Source organism: Pisolithus orientalis (assembly GCF_024613125.1).
Source record: "Pisolithus orientalis strain OTSU chromosome Unknown F5J12scaffold_61, whole genome shotgun sequence".
In the NCBI taxonomy this organism is placed as follows: Eukaryota; Fungi; Basidiomycota; class Agaricomycetes; order Boletales; family Pisolithaceae; genus Pisolithus; species Pisolithus orientalis.
The window spans coordinates 22,337-33,901 of NW_026260842.1; the positions used below are offsets into that span (position 1 = coordinate 22,337).

The following is an 11,565-nucleotide window of genomic DNA, read 5'->3' on the forward strand; positions in this document are numbered from 1 at the left end:
TCGATGTGGGGAAAGCCCGGAGAACACAGTATTTAGTGGTATATGATAGGTTTTGGTATATCGACCTGACCTCCCCCTGTCTATATTTTGCTAGGCGATGGTAGCCATTGTTCGTCATGTCTTGACCACCTTTACCAATGTCAGTAAGACCATCCACAGTGGTATAAATCTGACAAACTCTGACTCTGACAGTATATGATAAGTTTGTCCATGACCACCTGACCTCCCCCAGTCTATATTTTGCTAGGCGATGTTCTCCATTGTCTGCCATGTCTTAACCACATTTACCGATGTCGGAAAGACTATCCATGATGTAGCAACTAACCTAACCTGACAAATGCTTTCTCTGATGGTAGATGATAAATTTGAATATGACCACCTGACCCCCCCTTTCTATATTTTGCTGGATGATGTTCGCCATGGTTCGTCACGTCTTCACCACCTTTACCAATGTCGGTAAGACTATCTACAGTGGTAGAAACCCGACGAACACTGGGTCCGATGGTATATGATAAATTTGCACATGACCACCTGACTTCCCCCAGTCTATTTTTTGCTAGACCACATTCTCCACTGTTCCCCATCTCTTAAGCCCCTTTATCAATGTTCCCAAGACTATCCACAGTGGTAGGAACTTGACGAACGCTTGTGTCAATGGTATATGATAAGTTTGAGCAGGACCGCCTGACCTCCCCCTGTTTATATTTTGTTAGACCATGTTCGTCATCGTTTCGTCATGTCTTGACCACCTTTACCAATGTCGGTAAGACCATCCACAGTGGTAGAAATCCGATGAACACTGACTCTGACGGTATATGATAAGTTTGTCCATGACCACCTGACCTCCCCCAGTCTATATTTTGCTAGGTGATGTTCGCTATTTTCCACCATGTCTTAACCAACTTTACCAGTGTCAGAAAGGCTATCCACGATGTAGCAACCTGACAAATGCTTTCTCTGATGGTATATGAGAAATCTGAGTATGACCACCTGCCCCTTTCTATATGTTGCTAGACCATGTTCCTTGTTGTTCAGCATGTCCCACCCACATTTACCGATGTAATTATGGCCATCCAAGTCACTTGGATCCAGTTTGCTGCTTTTGTCCACAGATGCATTCTGCCTATTATGCCTACATGTGTTTTCAGTGTCATAATCCATGTAGAGGGGGCAGGTGCTATGGTGCTGACAGTCTGAAGAGTCTTTGAAATATCACATACTGGTGCATGATCCCACCACTGCTCTTTATTCAGTTCTACCACAGCATCTGACACTACCAATGCAGTATTTAGCCTCCTGATCATCACCCTGGCCTCTTCCAATTCCTTTCTTTCTGTTCAATGGCTGGTATTTGTTTGGGTCAGGGTTCTACAGCCAAGAAAGAGCCTACATCATATGTAACACTCTCTGCCTTCTGCAAAACAGAAGGAGCATCGATAATACACATATGACTTCTGTGCCTGTTGGATCAGGTCACTGGTCATATGATTTTGTAGACCAGTTTCAACCTCCTGTCTCTGCCCATTCTGTGCTGCTCTGACCTCCTCCCACATACTCATCATAACCTCACCATTGCCCACCACACCACCCTCATTTCCCCTGCATATCGGAATGCACAGGACACGCACCTGAATATCCTGCAGTGAGAGACCTGTCCCATTTAGGACTTCCTTTGTGATGTCCAGGGGTCTGGTGCTTCCCTTTGCGAGTTTCTGTAAACAACTGCAGTGGAACCAATTTTTGCAGGTTCGACAATACCGTTGTTCAGCTTTGTCTGGGTTATATGGTTTTTCACAGACAGAGCAAGCATGGAAGGGGCCCTGATGGGGTGTAGTTTATGTCAGGAGTTTTTCAAAAATTGGTGTCATGCCATTTATCAATACCTGGATGACTTGTTTACCATGTGTGCTCATGGTCCACCGTGTATACATATCCTTGGGTCCTATCAGAGGACCAAAACACCTTTCTGCACTGAAAGATGTGATGTCTGCTGGTGCTATGCTCTCCATGAGCTTCCAAGCTGTATACAAAATTCAGGGATGACTTACACATGATGGCCTCTGGTTCGATGATGTCATTGTGGTCCGATAGAACCAGCTCATTGTTGCCAACGTATTTTCTCATGCTGTTTGTGAGTGAGTCAAAGATACAAGGAACTCGATGACAGCCAGCTCACTTTTTGTCTCCTATATCACTCCTGCTGTAGTACCACTGCACTTCAACCCATGCCTTCTGTACTGCACTGTCAGAAGGGTGGACACCCATGTGGCACTGGAAATCTCTTACATTACTTCTCTTCAACCATTGGACTCTGATGTCCTTGATCACAGCATACCACAGGCTGCCATCGTCACCATTTACAAAGATGCTAATTAAAGCTTCCATCAGCAAATGACATGCACACCCAGTCTTTTCTTACTTATCACCTCTTTGGAAGGTGTGGGTCATGTGTTCTGGAACTTCCTGCCCTTCCATCCAGGATGTCTTCACCTGCACCAGTGAGGTTCGTCACTGGCTGGATGAGCTTAAATGACTGCTGGCATCTAATCGAGACCTACCACTTAGCTTGGAGGATGATGGAAGGGAAAGAAAGGTCTTGTTGGATGGAGGGGCCATGTTGGGTTGGGAGGCGAAGTAAAAAGTCAGAGGGTAACCCATGACAGTCGCTTGCAATTCTCGGTTAGCCAGGGCGGACCCTGAAAAATTTTCTTTGGATTTGGCGTGGCATTACGTGTTTGGGATCGGCAAAGAACCAACATTCCACTGCCATGGCACCCCAGACACGTTCCCAGAGAGCCCTCAGAGCTGCTTCCAATGCATCCTCCACTGATGAAAGTGAAATCAGACTTGCATTTGACAATGTCATGAAGGCCATTTCTCCTCCATCTCATCATTCAGACTCAGCATGCTCTTCTCCTCTGTCCCCATCCTACAGTGTAATAATGGGTGGTCTCCTTGCCAGAGCAATGACTCCTCCAGAAGATCCAGAATCCTCTGTTGATGAGGATGAACTGAACCAGATATACGAGAAGTGCCAGGCCATGGTAAACCACTTGAGTGGGTCAGAAGAGGAGCATCAAAGCAATGCCTCTGACGATTCCTTTGTGAATGTGCATGGCCCATCAGTTGCACCATCGCATCCACCCCATCAGGACTCGAGTCAGGAGTCAGGGGTGCCTTCTGTACGTGATATCATCAGTGAGTCTCTTCTGTACTCTTTCTCTCCATCCTGCTTATGATCGCTTCTGAAAGTGTGTTCCATGGCCAGGCCTACCACATGGGCGATGGCCTACCAGACCCTAGGGACACTCCAGGTATGAAACTTGGATCGATGCCAGCATCCTCAACTTTCATCTCCTGTCCCAATGGTATGCTGTCCAGGGCAAAATGCATGTCCGCTATGCCGACTTGTTCTCTGTCATTCCATCTGTCAGTGGGGGCACCCATGCCTTACCAGATGCACAGGAGATTCAACTTTTTCGTCAACGCCATCTCTTCGATTCCCATCCTGCCAATCCATCCATTCCCATTGCCTTTGTGGTCATGCAAAACAGTCACTTCTTTGTTGCAGTCTTTGACTATTGGTTGAACCTTGCATTCATCCTTGGAAGGCGCATCGAACGTGTCCCAGAAACCCCTCATCCCCACTATGACCCACTGCATGATGACTGGAACACATGGAATGGCCCTTTCTACTGGACACGCATAGCATCGCTTCATGGATTCGATGCCATCGACCCAACCCAAGTTGATGTGCAGGTGTACAATTGGTCACAGAACGGTTTCGACTGTGGCCCCATTGCATCCTTTGTCATGGAGTCACTCATGAGAGGGGGGCTATCTGGTGATGGCAGGCCTACCATCCACATCCCTCCAATTCCTTGTGGTCATCGTCTCCGCCTTCGAATGCTTGTCATGGTGAAGGAGGGCTGTCGAAGGTGCTGGGAGGACTATTGTTACTTGTCTACAACCACCCTTCCCCCTAGTCACATATGGACACAGTGGGACGACACCAAAGCCATCAGTGAAGACATCCTCATGGATGTGGAAAACCAATCATCTGGAGAGCAACATGCTACCATCGTCCGTGAGTTGAATGTCATTGGGGCCAACTGCCTTCGCTGCCAAAGGGGGGATGACTCCAGCAATGTAGTGAACCCTGATGTGCACTCCGATGGTGACTTTCCGACTGACACTGAAGATGAAGGTGAAGACCATCATTTGCCTCTGGATGCCAAGTCTCAGCGTCTCAGGGATCTCCTTCGGCGCTACCCTTATGTGAGCAGGGCCAGAGCCAGGGATCGACTTCCTCCTCGGGCTGCCCATGGTCATCAAGTCGAAGGGGAATCCACTCCAGATGATCCCCTTGAGATCATCCAGCGACACAAGCATGTCAAGGACTGGTCAGCTGGAACGATGTACCGTTTCCCACGTCCAACTCCGCCGGTATACCTCCCTGCATACCAAGGTCAACGATGGAAACCTTTCGATCGCAGGTTTGATGAGTATGAAGGAGGACCTGTCTTGGAAAGTTTGCACCAGGACCGCAACTGCAACGAGATCGTGGAGGAGCCCTACTATCGGCCTGGGATGTGGACGTCCTTTCGAGATTATGGCTATCGTCTGCTGAGTTCCTTCAACCAGATGTTCTACTTGGGTCCCCCCATCAGATTGTCAGACCATATCCTCCAAGTGGGTGTTCCAGCTAACTACCAGTCTTCTCATCAAATCGGCGACCATGTTACTGGTGAGCACTCATATCCTGCCCTGGTGCCCTCTTCTGATTGCTTCGTTCCAGGAAATTACTCTCTTGCCCGGCAGGTGCCCCATCCATCAAGAGTCGATGTGGATGATGTGGTCATACTGGGTGCCTCTCAGATGATCGAGATCGGCTCAAGCACGTCAGAACAGTCTCGTGAACACCTTTGTGAATGGGCGGCATGAGGATGGGCATCACATCTGCCTGGACCTGGAGCTGGATCACAAGTTGGTGACTCCAGAGGAGTTGGAAGTCACTGTGGACATTGACAGTCTCATATGGGTGACGCATTCCCTACAGTTCAACACACCGCTGCCCATCTACCTTGGTCCCATCGTCGAGGAAAAGGCTCCTATGCACAAGCACAATCATGTGTATGTTGACATCCTCGTGCCTCAGTCAGAGGCAGATTCCAGTGCCATCGGAAGCCGTACCGAATGGTTGACCATGGCATTTCCTCTGTGTGGAGTACCTCACACAGTGTTTGGTGCCTTGAGCAATGCTGCTGGCACCATGAATGTCTACATTTGCTTCCCCAGGATGATCCACAGGGACGAGATGACACACAAGCGTGCCAATCGCATCCCAAAGGAGGTCCTTGACTTTTTCTGGGAGCATGTCCTACTTCCAGCTGATCCGTGCACATGCAGATGTTTCGAGTGCACCATATGTCTCTCTCACTCTGAAGGAAGTGCAGTTCAAGGCACGAAAGGGTGGCAAAACCAAGAAGGCTGGTCGGCCAAAAGCGGTCCCCTTTTCTATGCAAGTGTTGAAGCAGATCCAGAAGACCATGGAGGCAATCATCCGAGAGGACCCTTCACTGATTTGCAAACTATGGTTCCTTCTTCTTTGTCCTGGAATGCAAGGGAATCAAGTTGTGGACGAAAACCACCCTGTCAGGAGCCGTTCAAATGCCGGTCCAAGCTCTCCTCCATGGACTTCCAGCTCTGGATTGGTCCCACATGGTAGACAGGGCCAATGGGGAGCTCTTGGTCGACTTGGGAATCAGCATTCACCCCACATGTGATGAAAAGCTCGTTGGATTGTGGAGACTGGATGCCCTGGAAGCTTCCTTTGGGGCAGGTGGATATTTGCGAGGAAATGCCCACCACACTTGCATGCTTGGACGGTATGGGGGGATCCAAGCAGAGATGTCACAGGAGCGAGCAAGGCAAACTCACATTGCATTCAGAAGTGCATATAATCTGGCCTATGAGGTGATCCGACCCAACGACAACAGCCCCACCTTTGTCATGGACAAGGATGCTTATGCCCTGAACAATGACTTCATTGGGGAATGCATGCAGGCCATCAACATGTATTCTGGAGATGCAAAGAAGAGGTCATATGGGGTGCGAGACGAGTACAGGATGAGTGGGGCTGCAGTGGAGCAGGCAATACTGGTGGTGCCACAAAGGGTGATGCATTTCCAAGCTCCATCATGCTCATATCTGATGCTTCCATCTTTGCAGATGGAAGAGCTTTTAGCCTCCAATCCCATTCTCTGGATCCCGACCAAAGTCTGGTTGGAATTTATGGCTAGACGCATCAGGGCCCTCCAGTTGGCTCAGATCTCTCTCAAGGAACTGGAACCACCCAACCTTGGGATTCTGACTGGCATCATCTGCCACATGATTCGGTGCACGTCCACCACTGCAATAATCCTTGACTTCCATGTGAGAGAGTCCATGGCCCTTCTGCAGGTCTCCAGGGTGTGTGAGCGGTTGGGAATGTTCTTCCTTTTGGACCTGGACTTGCATCATGTCCCCCATCTTCCAGAAGTTCAGGATCATGACGACCTGGAGGTGCTCAAGCTGATGGAGGGAAAGTTGAAGAGGGGTGATGGACGACCTGCCTGGCCAAGGATTCCCCCTCTGGACGAAGTGGAACAATTTCCCATTGGCAGCAGACCGACGTGGGCCAAATTGACAAGGACCATCCAACTGCAGCCTTGGTTGATCATGCAGGACTGGAAGTGGTCGGCCCAACTGTCCAGTCTGGGGCCAGTGGTAGGGAAACTTTTCGTTCTGTTTACCTGTCAGCTTTGGATCCAGTTGGATGCGACTTGGCTGACAGGCTCAGAGGGAAAACCAGAGCCAACATCTTTGGAAGAAGCCATTCAGAGTTGGACTCTGAACCAGACCTTCAGGACAATACGTGCCTGCGAATTCAAGGCCTGCAATGCAGAAATTGCAGGGAGTGGAGGGGCTGGTCGCCGACAGTCAAGCTTTGCAGAGAGGGTCAACCTGTTTTTCCCAGGACCCACAGCAGGACAACCTTCACGGAGGTCACCATGGAATGTCTTCTGGACGAAGCCTGGCTATATTTGGGAGTATCACCAGGTGATGAAGAACAGGACACCCCTGGAGGAGTTTGAGGTGCTGGACCACCTTGGCAGGATATTTTCTGTCCTTCAGACATTACCTGATGCGACCAAAGGGAGTGAAAAGAGTCCTGGGAAGACATGGCGGGTGGAGGGTGAGAAGGTGGTTCTGGTGACAAATCCCAAGTTCTACAAGATCGAGGGTATCTCCACCGAGAAGGAACAGCAACAGGCCAGGAGACGAGCATCTCAAGTGGTAAAGCCCAGGAATGCACTGCAGATGGAGCTCCTGGAGCATGCAGGATATGATGAACTGCTGGCTAGCAAGGCCCTCATCTTAGAAAGGCAGAGGCTGAAAGAGGCACAGACTAAGAAGTCATGAAAGGCAAAGAATGCTCGAAAGCCTCCAGCAAGAAGAGGCAAGGCCACCTCATAGAGGGAAGCAGAGGGATGGGGAGGGGGAAGGCAAGGATATGGGTACAGAGGGAGAAAGTGATGAATGCAATGTTGATATAGATTGTGGTTCCCATTCCCATGGAACTGAATCCCAGTGTTGCCTAGTGTAGTCTGATCAGGTAGCAACATGTTTGGCATCTTGGGATGATACCTGGCCCAAATGTGAACCCCCCTCTTCAGCTTTGCTCCATCAAAACAATTCCAGATCAATCCAGCTGTCCATACCATGTCTGTGCCACTTGAATGACATGGCAGGACCATTTGGATCACACCAGAAAGGACCCTATGTGTCATTCCCCTCCTCTTATCCTGGGGTGCTAATCCTGTAAAGTTTAGGAAGCATGAAACCTTGTCAGGAATGGTTGTCCTGGAGGGCCTGAAAGTCACAATGGATGATGACAATGGTTGCAGCATTTCTAGGTGTCAGAATATCCATGTAAGATATGTTACCCCGCCCTCCCCATGTTCACTCCATCAAAACAATTTCAGAGATTGATCTAGCTATCTGAATCATGTCCTACCCCATGGGTATGACATTACAAGACCATCAGAATTGTGATACAAAGGTCCCCATATTTGTTTCATTGACATACCTGATCCCCTCCTCATACCCCAGGGATGGTGATCTAGTAACATTCAGGAGGGGGTGCCAGCTTGCCAGGGATGGATGTCCTGGGTGTTATCAATGCCACTGAAGACAATGGAAATGATTTCCAGCCTCCCAGAAGTATTTCCAAAGAGATACCACTTTGTGGTCTGACCATCCTTCTACCCCCTGTAGATTTTTTTTCTGACTGCCAATTTCATTCAAATTTCACCTGGGACATCCCAATGGACATATCTATTGACTCCCAGCATTATTTCCCCCAAATTATGGTCAGGAGTTTGTAATTATAATTCCCCCAGGGGCTGTAGTCTGTCCATTGTGCCTGCTCCCTCCACATGCTCAACAAACTGATTGGTGAGATGGAGTCTGGAGATACAACATGGAACAGCACCTGAACTTCTACTGCTCAGAATATGTGCACCCTGGCAAGTTTTCTGGCCTTCCTCTTCTGCATGAGGTTGCTGCTGCTACCCTTCTGGATTCCCATGAGGAGAAGCTCAGTGTCCCTCAGTGCCCCACATTTACCAACATTGTTGAGAAGAATACTGAAGGTGCATCTGCTGGTGAGAAGTGCAGGTCTGCCAATGCAAATTCTTTTTCTGCTGGTGCTGGAGGAGGTAAACATGCTCATCACTTGAAGTAGAATCACCATTCTTGCTTTTGCTTGCTTTGTTCAGCTTTCCTTTGCTCTGTACATCAAAAATCCCTTTTATTCTTGTGCCAGAGTTCTCATTTATGTCTACATTCACTTGCTGATGTCAGAGACTGGCACATTCTTTGTCCATTTCATGCCCTGTTGATGTTTTTTGTGCTATCACATAGTCCCCCATACTACCACTGTGGTGTTTAGTGTCCCACTGATTATCAAATTCATGCATGCTTTTTTTAAAAAAACAGCCATGACAAAAGGGTGACAAATGATACTATCTAGGGTAAAGAATAATGCATTAGGGTGGTGGTGGTGGTGCTCCCATCAATGGGCATCAGTGTCTTCAAAGTTTGCATTGCCATCCTCTTGGGCACACTGACAATGAGGCAACGAATTTCACTGGTATACATATATCAGGACAACTTGGGGTACAATCATACAACACAATTGGAACACAAAAACCTTGGCAATTACTCATCTCTCATGTGCACTAGCTTAAGCCGCAGCTTTCACGTGAAAAGGCTAGTACGAAGTGAGGTATGCTTCAACTAAATATTCTTCAAGTAAATCGTAAATGGGGAGCAGGTAGATAAACACTCACCAGCTTCAACGCAGCTCAGATGCATGGCAAACAAAGTACGTCGGACTCCGCTCAGGATCAGTGACACAGTCATAAAATGACCCATGGCGAAGTCGGACGGGGGAGGACCTGTTATGGATACCCACCAATAAGGTGCGCATGAATTCAACGATGATCCCCACGTCATAAAGGTCCTCCTCATTCGGGAATTGCTTGCGTTGCACGTTCAACGCATCAATAGTCATCGGCTTCTTTGCCGACATAACCTGCTTCATCACCGACTGGAATCGTGACACAGTAAGCCGGTCGTTAGGGATAATGCCGTCCAAGACCTGTTCATGTACGGCATCCAACAAGGTTCTCCGACCTTTTGACTCCAATGCCATGAGCTCCTCCCAGCGTTCCCATGCTGTCTGACCCGGCCTGTTTGGCTTGATGTAGTCGCAAGCGAGACGAGCCCACTCAAATGCACCATTCGCCCTCTCGACCAGCATCTGGATATCCGTGGTTCCGATGTCGCGAGCACGGGAGAGGTCCTGTTGAACCCAAAAGGTAATATCGCGTGCCGACTCCTCAAGCAACTCGTCCAATGAGATCACCTTCACATGTGAAACAGCACGTAGGACAGGTTCGATGTCTGGCAACGGCCTGGACGTCAGCAAGATGCGTAAATTTGCGGGTAGATGGACAGCTGCTGCCGACGTGAAAAGGGACAGAATGTGGCTCCTCGATGTGTCTGGGCCGCTTTCATCCAAGTCGTCGATCAACACGACCACGTTCCCAACTATCCTTCCGCTAACCTTCGACAACGGTTCCAAAATGAGTCGCTGCCACTGCAACGTAACATCATACGTAGTCTTCAAGGAAGGGTCTTTCGAGACCGCATCGGCCAAAGCTCGCCGAAATGCGAGGTCGCTCTCTGCCAAATCGCGTGCGATGGTTGTAAATATTCTTTCTTCACGGCGCTCTACCAGCCTGTCACGAGCGAAGCAGAAGCACGCTCCGAGCCCTCCGGCGTCCGTAAACCATCGAACGATTGTATGGGCAATGGTCGACTTCCCAGCACCGTCCTGCCCGTTCAGCCAGAGAATGCGCGGCACGTCTTCATTTGTGTTGTAGACCCAGCTGACAATTTCCGTAAGGACCTCCGTTCTAGTACCATCCAAGCATCTCCTGGAGTCGAACAGGCCTGCGCCATCTGCACAAGCCAAGCCTTCAAGACTGATATCTCCAAGTCCACGGTATGTGTTAATTTGAATCTCAGCATCGTCTTCCTTAGGGTCGCGGTATTGTTGCATCAAGTCATCTAGAGTCTTTGTGCAAGCATTGACGATGGTCTGCGTCTCAGAAAGAGTGTCCTTTCCCGTTCTTTTCCCTGAGAATGTGTCGCATCAGACATGTCAAGTCGAGAAGGACGTGGTAAGACCTACAGAAACGCTTCGTCATAGAATAGTTTCTGATGAACTGCGTAGAGTCGCTGGTTACCTGCGCAATCTTTGCAAGAGTATCGAGCGCAGCCGTTGCGGAGGTATCGAGCGTAATCTTTGGCGGAGTGTCGGCAGTGGGCTCGGGCGCGGGCTTTGCATAAGTATACCACGAGGGCTTCGCGGAGGTATCGACAGTGACTTTCTTGTTAATCATTTTCTTGGGGGTATCTTCTTCCGCGAGGAATTCGTAGACTCTCTTGATAGTATCAAAAAGGCTTGATATCCCCTTGTCCACACTCGCTTGATTCACGAACGACTTGTGGAGGATTGCGTGAGATGAGAATAAACTACAGGAGTAAAAAATGTACTTGAGAGATGTTAGTAAAGATTCCTAGCACAACCTGTGGGTACGGGTGGACCTTGTGCGTATTCAGAATCATTGTATAGATACAATAACGAAATGCGAACCTTGGGATAATTAGCGACCACCTCGTTGAAATCTTTGAGGGGTTTGAGATCTGTGTCGCTTAGGTCTTGGATCTCATCAATTTCCGTCTGTCAAACAAGATGGTACTTAGAACTCTGACAGTAACAGAGCATTGTAGATCATATACATCAACGGTAGAACGATGAAAGAAATGCTTCAACTTGGCAAATGCTCTATGGGAAGCATTCCCCGACTTTTCAGAGTTAGAGGCGATATCTTCAGCGGGAGTCTGAGACGGTGGCCCCTCGTGAGTGGATCGCTTGCATTTAAGGTATGA

General features: G+C 48.9%; 2 protein-coding genes across 2 annotated transcripts; one reads left to right on the plus strand and one right to left on the minus strand.

Annotated features, from left to right (window-relative positions):
* Window positions 1–894: 894 nt before the first annotated feature.
* F5J12DRAFT_786594 (uncharacterized protein) lies at window positions 895–2,265 on the minus strand (the record flags this gene model as incomplete). The annotated part of the gene is made up of 7 exons (XM_051743484.1): window positions 895–1,185; window positions 1,221–1,333; window positions 1,629–1,712; window positions 1,759–1,820; window positions 1,963–2,020; window positions 2,049–2,125; window positions 2,177–2,265. 7 exons carry the CDS (start codon window positions 2,263–2,265, stop codon window positions 895–897), a joined length of 774 nt encoding a protein of 257 aa, XP_051595100.1.
* A 503-nt stretch (window positions 2,266–2,768) lies between these two features.
* F5J12DRAFT_786595 (uncharacterized protein) lies at window positions 2,769–7,464 on the plus strand (the record flags this gene model as incomplete). Its single annotated transcript, XM_051743485.1, has 7 exons — window positions 2,769–3,198; window positions 3,253–3,314; window positions 3,382–4,747; window positions 4,899–5,353; window positions 5,391–5,676; window positions 5,705–6,177; window positions 6,232–7,464. The coding sequence occupies 7 exons, from the start codon at window positions 2,769–2,771 to the stop codon at window positions 7,462–7,464; spliced, it is 4,305 nt and encodes a 1,434-aa protein (XP_051595101.1).
* Window positions 7,465–11,565: the final 4,101 nt, after the last annotated feature.